At 47.9% G+C, this 15824-nt stretch overlaps 1 protein-coding gene across 2 annotated transcripts in view; it reads left to right on the top strand.

Moving 5' to 3' along the window:
* The window catches only part of APBA1 (amyloid beta precursor protein binding family A member 1), a 189903-nt gene extending 174640 nt beyond the window's left edge, over positions 1-15263 (top strand). For both annotated transcript variants that reach the window (XM_039837616.1, XM_039837532.1), the window contains exons 9-12: positions 1969-2181; positions 9031-9150; positions 10396-10536; positions 11607-15263. In XM_039837616.1, coding sequence (XP_039693550.1) covers positions 1969-2181; positions 9031-9150; positions 10396-10536; positions 11607-11678 — 546 coding nt within the window. In that variant the 3' untranslated portion in view covers positions 11679-15263. The remainder of the gene's footprint in view (positions 1-1968; positions 2182-9030; positions 9151-10395; positions 10537-11606) is intronic.
* The last annotated feature ends 561 nt before the right edge of the window (positions 15264-15824 follow it).

Genomic DNA, 15824 nt, shown 5'->3' with positions numbered 1-15824 from the left:
CTGAGGTTGGCAAAATGGAGCAGATCAGGAGTTTCAAACAATAAATGCTGCATTCCTGCAGGGATGGCCTCCCTGCTTCAGACCCAGCCTCTGCAGGAGTGTCTGGAGGAAAATGGGGCCATCCAAGTTAGTCTGAAGGTCTGGGTTTTCTTTGGAAGGTGGAGGGGCACGCAGAGGGTTGGGCCAAGTAATAGGAGCTTGAAGGTCAGAAAGCTCAGCAGTGGTCTGGGAAGCCATGCATGAGGCAATGTAGCCGGAGTAGGGGGTGCATGTATGAGGGACAGGAAGAGGCCAACATGAATGAAGTTTGGGTCAGAACCGGAAGGCTTAAAAGTCCAGCTGAGCAGCTTAGATTTTATCCAGTAGGTAAAAAGTACCCTTATAAGAAAGTGATCTTTTTATCCACTGTATGTTAGGTGTCCTGGGTTCCCTAGAAGCAGAACCTGAGCTAGGAATTTTTGTTCAAGGAATTTGGGAGGAGTGTGCCCTTTGACAAAAGAGTGTAGACAACAGGGTAGTGGGGATTAGGTTCTAAGGGGGAATGTGGCCTTGCTGGAGATGAGCTTCCTTCCGATCTACAGGGAAGCTTCGAGTGACAAATCACAGGACAGACGTGTCCCACATTGGGCCAAGGGAGCTGGCAGGCCTTGATGCCCTGTGTGGATCAGTCACTGACACCAAGGTCGGATGGGGGTGTGTCAGTGTTAAATGCTTTAACAAAGTACCACAGGCCAGATGGCTTTGGCGACACATATTTATTATCTCCCAGTTCAGGAGGCTGGAAATTGGAGATCAAGATGTCAGTAGGGCTGGTTCCTTCCGAGGGCAGTGAGGAAAGGATCTGTTCCAGGCCTCCCTCCTTGGCTCATAGATGGCTGTCCTTTCCTTGTCTCTTCATGTCATCTTCCCTCTATGTGTGCTTGTGTCCAGATTTCCAGTTCTTATAAGTACATCAGGCATATTGCATTAGAGCCCACCCTAACGACCTAATTTTAACTTTATATCCTCTCTAATGACCCTGTATCCAAACAAGGTCTCATTCCGAGGTCCTGGGCATTAGGGCTGTAATATATGAACTGTGGGAAGGATATAATTGAACCCATAACAGGGGCTGTCTCCCATCTGGCTAAACAAAATCCTCCTGGGAAGGGGCCAGCCGTGAGCTTCAGCAGCCAGGGGAAGGGACATCAGCCCGTGAACGTATGTAAAACCCCAACAGCCCCACTACGCGTGTTTGAGCATATGTATATCTGTGAACAGGAATAAGTAAATGCACACACATTCTTGTTGGACGCTTCCAAGAAGTGTCCTACCCCTTTGTGGTGTCTCTGAAAACCTTACCAGATGGCACGTATCCAAAACTAACTGCTGTCTTCTCTGCCAAGGAAGGACACAAAAAATTATACGTATCTAGAGCACAGTCTTCTTGTTTGCATTACCAACCTTTTGGTCGTGATAACTTCGGCATCTTTTTTTTTCTTTTTTCTGAGCTTTCTCCTTGCAGAGAAGTGTTTCTGTGATGTATATTTATTTTTATTTTTAATTCAAGAATCTTAAACGTTGCAATTTGTGAAGCACCGTGGAATAGGGGAACCAGTGCATAGAATCCAAAAGTTATTTCTGGAAACTGTAACTCAACACCAAAGCTCCCACCTACACAGTCTCTTCCTCCCCCACCCCAACACCCCCACTGGGGGACTATAGAGAAGAAAACCATGGTGCTCTTTGTGGTTATATTGCCAAGTAAAGACTGCTTATGTGAAACAAGAATTACAAAAAAGGGGTATAGGCTTGTGTTGAATCATTTCTTACACACTCCAGTGCCATGGAATGTAGAGAAGACAGAACTCATTTGGATTGGAGTCATCAGGGAACTGTCTTTAGTCAAGACAGAAAGAGGAGAAATGCTTTAATTTCTGTCGTTGCCTGAGATGGCTGCTGATTCAGGCTGTGTTTTTCTCCTTTCAGGTTTTCATAGAGAAACAGAAGGGAGAAATCCTAGGTGTGGTGATTGTGGAGTCCGGCTGGGGATCCATCTTGCCAACTGTGATCATAGCCAACATGATGCATGGAGGGCCTGCAGAGAAGTCGGGGAAGCTGAATATCGGGGACCAGATCATGTCCATCAATGGTACAAGCCTGGTGGGCCTGCCTCTGTCCACCTGCCAGAGCATCATTAAGGTATCTGGAAAGAGGGGAAATCAGCTTCTGTTGCAGACCTGAAATGACATGAAGTGCGACTACAATCCAGTCATTAATATCTATGAACATATTCTAATCGTGTGCCCATCACAGGCATCACTAATTAATCACAGCACTCTTCCCACTAAGCCCAGGCTGAGCAGAATTGTCCTCAGCTCAGTAATCCAGACAGTCATCTGGAACAGGGATTCTTGAATCCCACTCCCCGGGGACACTTGGCAATGTCCAGACATAGTTTGTGATGTCACAACTAGGGAGGTAGAGATGTTCCTGGCATTCAGTGGGTAGAGGCCAGGGATGCTCCCAGACATTCTCCAGTGCACAGGACAAACCCCCTAGCAAAGGGTCACCCAGCCTGAACAGCCACAGTGCTGAGGTTGAGAAAGCCTGCCACAAGGGAATAGGAGTTCGGATGGGAGAGAGAAAAACTGAGTGAGGAGGTCAAAGATGGAGGGTTCTTGGGGACTTGGAAAGGTAGGGCAGGGGCCTGGAGGTGAATAAGCAGAACCTCCTGAGAACTGGCCAGGCTGCCTAGCAGTGCCCAGGCCTTCACAGAGTCTCCTCCCTCCTTCCATACAGCAGCCCATGAGGGAGGGGGATGGCAAACAGCCAGTTCACAGAGGAGTCATCAGAGATATGAAGATGACTTGCCCCAGGTCCCATCAGCCTTAACAAACAAGCCCAGATGCCCCTCTCCGTCCTTCCGACTCCACAGGAAGGGGCAGAGGAGATGAGGGAAGCTGAGACCAATGAGGGCAGTGCTGACTTTCCCTGGTGCCACATGGGGACTCATCTTCTGCCCGAGGGATCACACATCAAGGTGGAAACAAAGCTCACTCAGAGTACTGTCGACCCAGTCTGAGCAGTTTGCTAAAGGGAAAAGGTGGTTTGCATGAGTAGTTAACCTTCAATGTCTGTACATGGAGTCTCTGGAATCAGAAAATTAAAAGGCCGTGTGGTGGTGAAAGAGATACAGCTGGAGAAGACGGAGAGTAAGAAAACCAGCGCCTCCGCGGCTGGGCTCGGAGAAGTACTTAGCGGGCAGGCCCCAGTGAGACACAGCTGCCCTTCCTCAGTGCAGCCCTTTGTCGAGGGGAAGAATGTGACTGGCCCAACCACGGGCCCCCCGGCTCTACTGCTTCCAGCTAGAATTGCCGTACCAAGTAAAGACAGTTAATATGTTTTATTATTGTTTTTCACATCCTCTAGACAACACACCCTTTTGCCCACACCTGAGCAGATGCTCACACTGTCCTTCCCCACCCCCTTGGGGCATTGCGGGGAACGTTCTGGGCTGCTTCATCGTTTCACGTTAGCATTGCTTGTTTCAGTGTTGTTTCAGTGCCCCTCGCAGTGAATTTAACAGGCAACTCTCGTCCAGGTAAGTCAGTGCTTCGCAAACTGATTTGAAGCACTTGGGGATCTTGTTAAAAATCCGGGATCTGGTTCAGCAGGTCTAGGGTAAGATTCTGCATTTTCAACGAGCTTCCAGGTGCTGACATCACCAGTCTTCAGGCCGTGCATTGAGGAACAGGGTCTAAAGCCACTTGTTCCGTGTCTTGCCACTTTAATGCATGCTGACCGTTTTTCCCCCTAGCCATAGCAAATAGAATACATTTCTAGAATAGAGTTATAGGTATTGAATTATTTTAATTGCTTTCTTCCCTGGCTTTTATTTTTCCTGTCGTGATCCCTAAAGCGTAATAGTTGGTAGGCAAAGCATGTCTGCCTATTCATTGCCGCTGTTGTTCTGCACTCCCGATTTTTTCTTTTTTTTAAATTTTATTTTATTATTAGTTTCAAGTATACGGTATATTGGTTAGACATTTATATAGTTTATAAAACGATCCCCCCACTTGCTCTTTCTCTCCCCTGGCCCTCCACCTAGCCATTACATTAACGCTAACTTCATTCCCTATACCATGCTCCCCATCCCTGTGACCATCTTTCAACTACTGATGTGTACTTTAACCCTTCACCCCTTTCTTGCAGCCTCCCAGCCCCCCTCCCAGTGCCCCTCCCCTCTGGCTGTCACCAGATTGTCCTCTATATTTTTGAGTTCGTTCAGATTTTTTTCTTAAACTAGAGCACCGCTTCCCCTTCCTGCCACAGGATCATCCTGGTTCTGCTTTCCTGTTGCCATAGATACCATTCTGGCTTCTCTCTTCTCCCCTCCCCACTCCCTTACCCTTCACCTCCCACCAGATTTCTTAATTTGCTGCACTATTCCACCGTTGTCATGGGGACGGAATGACCGTTTATTTAATTGGCACCTCCAATAAAATGGCAGCTCAAAAGCCCAAGCTAATGGGACCCAACTTGAAGCATTGATTAGGAATAGTAGAGCAAATGCATGGTCTGGTTATTTCAAATTGCCATCTGTCCAAGCCTCATCATGTAGCACATTTCCTCAATCTAGACATTCTTTCACTGGGGGACAAATCAGGCATCTTAAATCAATTCACATAAAAGGAAGGAACCCACCAGAGCAATGTGAACTTTTTAGGTAACATCGAGAAAATAGTCATTCTCTTGCTTTTCAGTATGCTCCGTAAGGTTTCCTGCACCTCACAAACACTTCTGAATAATCCCAGTGATTAATGGGTGTGAGCATTTAAACAGGTGGCTTTGTCTGAAGAGCTGTGATTCTAACTTGCTCCCCTGTCTTCAGCATTCTCTGCTCCTGTTTCCCATACTTTCCTGGTCTCGTGGTGTGATTGTGGAGAGAGAGGTGAAGGGGCACAAGCCCTCTGGCTGCCCTGTCCTGTGCCACACAGCCCTCCCATGAGCTCCCGGGGGCTCCGCCCCACCCACTCTCAGTGCCTAGTATATTTCTTGGCACATAGCAAATGATCAGTAAATATTTACTGATTGGGTAAATGAGAAATAGAAAGCACTCAGAGGAAAAAAATATATATATGCATGAATGAAATCCGAGCAAACCCCCCCCTTCTGCAAAAGAAGCCTATTTTTAATTTTAGAAATAGGTATTTCTAAGCTTAATGATTGAGATGTGGTGTTATCAGCAAACACATTTAAAAAAAAACATGAAAAGGAGTGAAATCATAGAAATTAGAAGTGGAAGAGACTTTAGTGGATGCCACCTTTGTTTTGCCAATGAAGAGATCGAGGTGGAAGAAGGGGAGAGCGGAGTGTCTAAGACCCCACAGAACTGTGGTGGCAGAAACACAGCTTGAGCTCAGGTCTCCAGACACAGCAGTCTTGTTCACCAAGCCCTGCTGTTAGCAGCAGAAAGCCAGAGCACCCCCGTCAGCGTGGATGATGGGCCTGCTGTCTGGTGGAAGACCAGAGAGACTTGGTGTCCACTCATCCATTCTTCCACTTTGACATCATCTCTTGAATCAGGGAAGTTTCCCGGAGAATTCTGGAAACCATGGAGAGACGCTGATAACAGCTGCCTGTGTGTGTACACCAAGTCACCGTAAGCCAAATTACAGTCATCAGGAGGCTTAAATCCCACAGAAGACAGAGCAATTCAGAACGCCGAGGAAACAGGTCAAGATGCTGGAGGTGGAAAATTCAGTGGAGCCCCTCAAAATGCACATGTTGAGAGGACAAACTGGAATCAGTCAAAGTCCATGGGGAAGCCAGCAGCAGGAGCCCTGAAGAACTCTTGCCAACTAAAAACGTGGTCCCGTGCAAGGGTGGAATAGGGGACACGGCAGCACAAGTTCATTGTTCTGTTGTCCTCCCAGCTGCTTTGTTGAGCAAGCTTTACTCATGCATGACACACTCTCTACCGTTGTCGATATGGAGAATCACGGTGTAGGAGAAAATGCTGTGGGTTTGAAGAGAGAGAGACCTGGGATTGAATGTTGCTGTGGGCGAATGAGTTTAGTATCTATGAGCCTCAATTTCCCCTTCTATGAAATGGGCATAATTATAGCTGCCAGTTTGTCAACAAGGTTAAAAGAGATAGCTCCTGTGACTCTCCAGGTCAGTGCCTGGCAAGAAGTCAGTGTTCGGTGACAGGTGGTTTGGCTGGTTTTATCGTCAGATAGGTTTTGAGGGACAGTGATCTTAGGGCGGTCACACATGGTATAGTCATGCAGAGGCCCGACTGGGCATCAGGCCAACCAGCTCTCCCACAAGCAGTCACCCCCATCCTGATGTTGCTAGCCCCTGCTCTCTCGGAGCACGCTGGCCACAGGTGTGAGTAGTAAATGGACATCATTGGCTCTAATCATCCCTTGGAGAAATTAAGTCACCTGGGTGCAGGTGAGTTTATTGTTCTGCAGTGGTCGTCTACACCAGTTCTCAGAATTGAGTGTATCACTGAGAGTGTGTATCAAGTCTCCAGGAAAACTTGTTAACACACAGATTATTGGGCCCCACTCCTGTAATTACTGATTCAGTAAGTCTGGATAGATCCCAGACTCGATTTCTAACAAAAATGGCCAGGTCTCGCTGCTGCTGGTGTGGAGTCCCCTCTTTGAGAACCACTGTTATATACTAGTTAGCCAAATATAATAAAGCCAGACAACCAGAGGCAAAAAAAAAATAAAAAATAAAAAAGCCTCTATCCATCCATCAGTCTAAAGCATATCTTAATTACTTAGAAGCAAAAGAGGTACGGGTCACTTCTGCCACTCAGAGAGGCATTCTTGCCACCATTCTGTTGGTACAGAAGTCACCTAATTACCAGTTTCACCTCCTTGCTTGGCAAGGCGCTTGTGAGGAAGGCAGAGGCCTGAGCAGGAGAATCAGCCCAGTCCTGACCTTCCTCAGAGAGAGGTTTCATAGACTGGTCGAGGAGTGATGGTTGGCAGTGGTGGCTGTGGAATTTGCAGATTTCTATTTTTAGAATAAGAGGCAGTCCCCTTCAGACCAGAATGGATTCGTCACTGTTCTCCCAGGCTTTTCTTTCCACTTTGCCCATCAAGGGTACACACCGGGCCCGTTTGTGAATTGACCGGGTGCTATCTCGATCAGTAGTGTGGACTTAGGGGAGTAGAGCCCCCCTTTTCCTGAATACCTGTCCCTCCTCTGGTGGCTACTCTCCCTGGAGGAGAGGTTGCTCACCCACCTCTCTGCACCAGCATTTAGGAATAGCTTCTCCCTTCCCCTCTGACCCTGTGGAAGAGAAGCATGGCTGGTCTTGAGCAGTTTCCTGGTCAGCTGGCCTCTCTAGGTGGTAATCCAGGCATTTCCCACAGGAGCGCTGAGACCTCCCCACCTCAACTCTTAAAGCAGGGCCTCCTACCACAAGCTCTTTGGTATATTTACCACAGGGAGCAAACATATCTTTTTTTCTGTGTGCCATGACTTGAACGGGTTGAAAAACACCCGCTGCAAGCCATTTGGCCTGGAAAATCCAGTGTGCGGCAGTTAGCCAAGACAGAGCAGGAGGTCTCTGGGGGACCTGGGAGATGGGCGTTTATTCCAGGGCTGGATTACATTTGTCTGGCACCCTCCCCTTGAGGCGAAGCTCACAAGTTGGTGGTAGGACCTATTGGAGCAAAACCTTCCTCTGCCTGGGTGAGGTAGAGCGGAGCTTTGTGATGACTTTGTAGGAGTGCTCTTGGATGGACCAGGGCTCTGGTGACTGCCATGCATGTGAAGGAGACAGGAGGACGGGCTTGAGCTCAGCTCAGACCAGAGTGGAGTGGAAAAGGCTCTCTAAATGGGCTCTGGAGCCAGACCAAGTCCCCATTTTATCTTTACCACCACCTTCCCTTCTGCATTCCATTCTGATTTAGAGGGAGGGGCGTCTCAGCAAGAATTGTGAAACTGCAGACACTCTCCAAGCCTTCTTCCTTCTCCCACCAGCGCCTTCATTCATTCTCCCAAGGATGCCTTCACTGAGTGGAATCCTCTCTGCTCCCTGCTTTTCCCCAGGTGCTTGCGAGAATGTTGATAAAATCTCTTGCAGTAATATTCCATTGCATATACGTACCACATCTTTATCCAGTCATCTTGGGCATAAGATGAAATATTGCCCTTTGTGACAACATGGGTAGATCTTAAGAATGTCATGCTAAGTGATATAAGTCAGATGAAAAAAGTTGAGAACCATATGATTTCACTCACATGTCAGATATAAAACAGAAAGCAATAGGCAAACAAGAGAAATAACTCGTGGACACAGACAACAGTATGGTGGTCACCAGAGGGAATGGGGAGATGGGGGAGGTAGAAAAGGATAAATGGGGTCAGCTATATGATGACAGTAGAATACTTTAGGTGGTGAACACACAATGCAATAAACATGTTGTAGAATTGTACACTTGAAAGCTATGTAATTTTATTAACTAATGTCACCCAATAAATTTAATTAAAAAAAAAATTCCCTAACAGGCAGAGAGAAGATGGGGAAGCAGGAACGTCAGAGACAGAAAATAAGCCTTGATGAATTGAGCCAGTGGCTGCGAATTAGACGTTCTTTGTTTAGAAGAGGAGGGATTACTGCAGTTTGCCTTTCGGAGAAAAGTCTGTTTCCCACTTGTCTGTTTACTGACCAAGAGAAATATTGTGCACCCTTCATCTTTCAAGCCAAAAAGCACATGTGACAGTTTTCCCCTCAGTTTTACAGACAACTACTTTTATTCAGATCTCTTGAACACAGCCCATTTTCCAAAAATGATGATATTGCCCACAGACGTGAGTCTCCACACAGGACGAAAGGGGTTCGTGTAAAGCAGGTGGTATCTCCCGAGCTGATACAGTCTAGCACTGGATTGTGGATACTTTGGGAGTTGATGAAATAACAAAAGTCTCCTTGGGGCCTCTTTTGCCCTTGGTACTGTCTGCTCTGATCCCTTCTGTCTCGGTGGTCGCCATGTCCACTGTGCTTTGTTCACTTTTTAGGGCTTGAAGAATCAGGCCCGGGTAAAGCTGAATATCGTGAGGTGTCCTCCGGTGACCACCGTGTTGATCAGGAGACCAGACCTCCGCTACCAGCTGGGTTTCAGCGTCCAGAATGGAATCGTAAGTACAGCTCCACACCCTCCCTCTTCTGGCATTCATCTTTCCAGATGGAAAAAAATATGTTCTTTTTCCTACTTAAATTTCGGTTAATTGTAGGTAATCAAAATTTTAGTCCAAGTATGTTTAAAGGTTTAGAAATACACATTTGAAGTTCCCAATTGGAATTAAAGTAGCCGGCCCACTTCATCTGTTCTTTGTGCCTATGTAGCCTCATTTGCTTTTGGGAGAGGAGCCTGGGTTACTCCTTATAGTTTTGGTCTGATGTCATGTTTATCTGCTTATACTTCCTTGTTTGCTTTGTTCATATTTGAATAATATTAAAAGTTCCAATATGAAGAGAGAGTCGCTATGTAATGGAGGTGGGTCTGTGGGGGCCTCATTTTATTTAGTGTGGGGAGCACCTAAGGAATGCTTTGATTCCAAGTACATGACAGGCTGAAGGTTTCCACATATGCTCACACACGCGGGAAGCATGTTGTCGTAAGATGTCACCGTCTCATCTGCATAAGCTTTTAAATAAAGGTGTTCGGTTTGGGTGAAAAGTCAACTTTGGAAATTCAAAACATATTCTTTGGGGAAAATTCCGACTGCTTTGTGTGTGAGGTGGAGGTGGCCGTACCCTGCAGTCCCAAGCCCAGAGCCCTCCAAATAAGAAATGCAGGCTCATTTCCACCAGCCTGCAGCCTCTGCCCACCCACTGGGACAGAAACCAGCCACATCGTCATTTCTGTGAGATGGGATTTCGATCACTGGCCACTAAGTTAGGAAAGCCGAAAGGAGCAGCTCCGCTCCAGCAGGCCACACTTAGGGACACATGGAACTGTGACCCTAAAAAGTAGCTGCTAGCATCATTCAATTTGACCTTTGAGTCTCACGGGTGACCGTGGGAGATAATATTCACCTGAGTCGTACAGGCTGACAGTTTGAGCACACTGGCAACTCAGCGACAGGCCCAAACAGCCCTTTTTACCAGGACCCAGCTGGGATGCAGAGTAGTCAGAATTCAGTCTGTGTGGAATCCAGGGATGTGCTAGGTTCCCTGCATAGACTGCATGAATGAGGCGGCCATGTGGGCGTAGAGGACCCTACTTGTGAAGAGGAACAAAAAGGTTTAAATGCCCAAAGCCTAACTGTGGCAGCTTCTCAGAAAGGAAAATGCAGGGAGCAGGAGGTTCCAGAAAAGACAGTCTTCTGGCCCCACCCAGTTCCTTGCCCAAGAGGGGTAACTTGGCCTTTGACTGACAGATCTGCAGCCTGATGCGAGGGGGAATCGCTGAGAGAGGCGGCGTCCGCGTGGGACATCGGATCATTGAGATCAACGGACAGAGCGTGGTCGCCACCCCGCACGAGAAGATCGTCCACATCCTCTCCAATGCTGTGGGGGAGGTAGGAGTGGGATCCAGGCCTGGAGTCCTCTGGTGCCCCTCACCGCATGCTCGCCCGTGCCCTGACCAGGCCGTCCAGGAAGTGTCCTTCCCAACCCTAAATATTCCTCAATCAGAACAGACCAGATTTTAAACCCATTAATGAGAGGTGGTCTGGGAGCAAGTCCATGAGATAAATCAAGCCATCTTTAGTCTTCCCTTAGGATGACTTGCTTTTTTAAAATTCTTTTTTAAGTCTATAAGTTTCAGGTGGTCCGGTATTATAATTCAACAACTAGAAAGTGATCACCCTCAAATCTAGTGACCATCCATCCATCACCACACAGTTGACCCCCTTTAGTCCTTTACCCACCCCTCTTTGGCCCAACCCCCTTCCCCTCTGGTAACCACCTATCTGTTCTCTGTATCTATGAGTTTGTTTTGAACATTGAAAGTATGCTAAGTGAAGTTGAGGAGAAAGACAAATATTATTTGATCTCATTTCTACGTAGAATCTAAAAAAAGAAAAGGGAAAAACAAACTCACCTTCTCTTTTTAGCTCTCAGATTAGTGCAGCTTCTCTCTGTGGCTGCCCAATTCTCTCCATTTTCCCCGTCTAATCTCACCAAAGGTGCCTCCTGGAAGATTTTAGTCTTCGATTCATGTGTAATCAACAGAACAGGCAGTCTCCCCGGCCCGGACTGGGCTTAGGTCAGAAGGGCTGTTCCAGAGCTAATTTCCTGAGCTGCCCCAACCTGTTAGGGAGGGCGAGAGGTGGGAGCAGTTAGAACCCCACAGCCATTCGACTTCTGTTTAAAGAGTTCTCTTCATTTTTTAAAAAAGGCCTGCTGAGAGCAAGAGCATTTGACTGGGAAAATAAACCTTACCAGCTTTTCATGGCAATTCTGTTGCCCCTAACTTTTTAGAAAGCCTGCAGACTCCACTCTGCCTGGAGGCCACCTCGGTCGGGGCCCTGTCTACAGTAGGGTTGGGGTGGTAATCTTCAGATCCCCCCATGGTGAGAAATGCTGTCTCTCCCCCCAGCCCTGGGCCCTGAGCCTCAGCCCCTGATAACATGTGCTCTGCCCTCAGATTCACATGAAGACGATGCCGGCTGCCATGTACAGACTGCTGACGGCCCAGGAGCAGCCCGTTTACATCTGAGGCCGCGCCCAGCGCCTGACAGCGTGCATGGAGGACTCTCCTCGCTCGTGGTTGTGTTTCTCGTGCTGCATCTGTGTGCCCACTGAAACATTTCCTTCTCATGCCCAGCATTCAGTCTCACACAAGGAGGAATCTGCAAAGACCTCTTTGATCTCTCTCCAGTTTGCTTTTTATTTTACCACCAGGGGAATTTTGTATGCACTCCCTTGAGGATAGAGAGCAGCCAGTGTCCACCTGGCATCTGGGGAACCTATGGAGGGCTGTCACCACCCAAGGGAGCATCCTCCCTTCCTAAGAGGTGCAGACCTCTTCGAAGGAGCTCCTGGGGGCAGCAAAGGAGCTGTTTCAGCAGTGCCTACAATTCATTCACTGATGTCTGCTTTCAAGTCAATTTGTAGGAATATGGTAGTCACAGGGGAACAGCCCCTGTCTTTAAGGATACACCCTGCCCGCCACACACTTGAGGCACCACACATTATTTCTGCCCGGAATTTCTGAGCAACCTTATTCCTCTTCTATAAATAGTTTTGTTTCAACATAATTGTGTTTTCTAATAGGAGCCTCCTCACCCAAGGATAGAAGGGGAACTGCCTTGGACAAGGATACCATCGTGTCGTCGGCAATTCCTGGGACATCTATAGCTTCCCTAGGTTGTCCTGAGGTTACAAAACCGTTAGGTAAACATGGGCAGGTGCTCTCTGCCTCCCTGTATGTCACACACCCATATGCGCACACAGTCTCACTTGCATATATATCACCCTTCCCTCCCCCCTAGCACCCAGAGGCACATGGAGCCCCTGGAAAACCCACATTACCTCTCTACAAGGCCCCTTCCCCTAGCAGGTGAGATCTGCAGGGGCCGGTCAGCCCTGTCCTGAGAGAGACGCCTCTTCTGTGGCTGAGGCCTGGCCCTGCCAGCACCCTTTTGGCTGCAGGTGTTCTCTAGTGGACTCCACGCCCCATCTCCCTACACACGGAGTCTGGGAAGGTCGACTGCTTACCTTGAAGGTGAGGATGCAGTGCAGTCATGTTACACTTCCTGGCCCAAGGCACGACCAGCTTTCTTCTCTGCTCAGGGCCACTAGGCAGGATGTGACATTCGAAAGGCCAGAGAATACATAAACCACAAAACTAAGGGGACAATAATGACCTCAAGCTACACCTAAGAATCCCCAATTGTGTTCCAGAAGCATCATCTTGCTGCCTCGTGGGTCTGAGAGTAATTGGTGTGGAATGTTACATGTTTTTATCAGGTGCTTCATGTTTATGGGTTCTGTCTCAGTTCAGTGCAAAAATTTTAGTAATATTATTCTGAGCCAGTTTTTACTTATTCTTGGTCCAAAGAGCATTTTGTTTTCATGTGGATGGGGTGTGGCTTGGTTTGGTTTTTGTTTTGTTTCATTCATGACCTCAGCAGAGACGGGGGAAGAGAAACTAATATATTTTATAATATTAATGTAGCCCCTGTTCTCTGCATCTGGGATATTTATGTGGAAATAGGAATTTGGCGAGCACTTATTGCATAATATATATTTATAAGCCGAATGGAGGGATTTAGGGGGAGGGAGAAAAGTGAATGTAAAGAGATTAGGAACAGAAGGCTTACCCCAGAGAGCTATGTGCAGTCAGGTCCCCTGGGACCTCTGTACCTTCTGAGTTTTTTTGTTTGTTTGTTTGTTTTTTGCTTAAGAGTCAGGAAGCAAAGGCATCAGCGGCTCATCTCTCAGTGTGTGGTACGACAAGCCCCGAGGAAGAGGGTCCGCACCACCCGGATATCCTCTCCGGGAAAGGGCCGCCTCCTCCGGGTGAGCCAGGCGGGGGGTCAGGAACCATGGCTCCAGGGTCCCCATTTACCAAACCGTAGAGTGTCTGATAATATAACTAAATACTAAAGAGTCATAAGTTCATCTTTCCTCTGCCCACAAGAGAGGGTGAGTGAAACATGAATGTTGTCACTGCTGGTATTTCAGGCGTCAGGAGGCTTGGAAAATCATCGGAGGGCTCATGCCTGTCTGCCCCCAGGGTGACCCAGGGCTGTGTGGCCAAGTACCTGTTCAGAGGCCCGCCCAAGATTGGCCAGGGACGGAAGCTCCACCACCACATCCTGTGCAGCCTCCCAAATAATTAGAACCAAGTGTCTTTACCCAAAGGAGAGGGGAGAGAGCATAGACTTTCTGATGCTGCTGCACACAAATCATAGAAAGTTTGGTGCTGAGAATGCCAATTTGATAAGTTCTCCTAGAAGAGAGTCTGTTAACGCTAACATATTAGCCTAAAAGGTCATTTATCTACCATATACCTTTGTGTTAATAAAAGTGACTCCTCCCACCCAGATAGCTCCTGTTTCTGGAGCTCGGTATAAAGTCACCTGGCTGAAGCGTTTTCCCTCTTCTCCCACTGAATGTAGGAAGTTAATCTACCTTTGGTTAACCAAGGAGGCAGAATCTTAAATGTTAGTAACTCTGTTTTTGCAAGTCCCATGGGAAGTAGCCATCAATATCCTTTGACATCTCAGTATGTATAGTTATATATGTAAATATCTGAATACTCCGTGTAATGGGGAAGGCTATGTACAGAGCATCTCAAACATGATGTGGGCAAAAAGCCACTGTCACTGCTCAGCTAGGACATGCTGATGATTCAGCTTTGGGGACAGATCCCCAGATTGGGCTACCCCTCCTGGTCCAGCCAGGGTGCACCAAAACCCACCCCACCTCTGCCTTCTCAGATTCGAACATTTCAGGGAGCCACCATCAGCCTCAGGTTCCCGAGAGGAAGAAGCCCCCAGAGACCGATGCGTGGAGCCCCGCTCCCGCTTTCATCAGAGCGGGCTCTGTAGGGCCTGGGGCACATCATGGGGCTGGGCTCCAAAGGCCCTGCAGACAGTTCTATGTGAACATGGTCCCCTCACACCGGCCTAAGGGTCCCAGAGTAACCTACTACCTCCCCCATGGCTCCTGTCACCCCCATGCCCCATCCACACGCAGATGAAACCCATCCACAAACCCTCGGGTCCCTTGACCCATGGGTGTGGCTGTTACCAATGTTTACAACCAAGGGCCACCTCCCCTTAGATGTGTTTACTCTCCCACTTACGAGGCCGCTTCTTGGTTTGAGTTTGTCCATCTGCTCCTTCCCTGGTTTGGCCGACTTGAACACACACGACCCTGAGTCTCCATCCCCATTCTTCAAGGCAGCGTGGGAGGACTGCGTGGCACTCAGCACAGCCCCTAGAGTATGAACTTGTACTATTGTTCTATAAAGAGGGTGAAATAGAGCTTATTGTAAAACATTGGGAGACGTATAGTATTGTATTTGTAACAATATTGTTCTTTGTATACACAAAACAACGATCTCTATATATAAATATAAATAAATATATAAATAAAGTATATATACACGTGAGCCTGGAATGTGGACGCCGCACACCCGCTGAATGTACTTCCTCCGACAGTCTGGTCACCGGGCCTGCCCTCCCCTCCGTAGTGTTTTGGGGGTTGTGATGTATTTAATGTTATCTTTATTTAACTGAACGCTAATGTCTGTAAGAGTTGCTGCAACAATAAACAAGAACTTCACCTCTTGGCCCAGGCTGAGTATCTTATTGTTTCAAGGGTGGGACAGGATGGGACCCAGGCAGGGGGCAGATTTTATCTTTATCCTCAACAGGCCACCTCCTACCTCTCCTGTAGTGCCTGCTTGATGCCCAGAGCCTAGGTGTTTCTAAATGGACATATTTGATGAAACTGACTTGGTTTTAAACATGATAGTCTGTATCACCCGTTACAGCTGATATTCCACAGGCTCGTCTGCCTCCTTAGAGCACACTGGGTGGGAAAAAGGAACCCTCCGGATTTCTAAGTGAGAGAAAGAAGGAAAACAGTAGTTACCTCCCCCAAGAGATCTGCAATGAGGGGAGGTGGCCTTGGTTAAGTGGACAGTGGAAGGGAAACTACAGTGGCGGGGGCCTACCGGAAGGTTCCTGAGGAATTGCTGGAAGGTTCTTCCGATGCACTTTGCAATTCCACTTTGAAGCTTTCCAGGTATGACCTCCCTGCTGCTGAGGGCATGCTGGGGACACTGGACCCTCAACACAGAGTATCCGGCCCTGTTTCTAAAGCAAAAGGCCCTTAATGTTTTTTGTCT

Source organism: Pteropus medius, unplaced genomic scaffold (assembly GCF_902729225.1).
Source record: "Pteropus medius unplaced genomic scaffold, Ma_sr-lr_union100, whole genome shotgun sequence".
NCBI lineage: Eukaryota > Metazoa > Chordata > Mammalia > Chiroptera > Pteropodidae > Pteropus > Pteropus medius.
The sequence above is the reverse complement of the archived record's forward strand: the minus strand, read 5'-3'. Positions and strand labels throughout refer to the sequence as shown.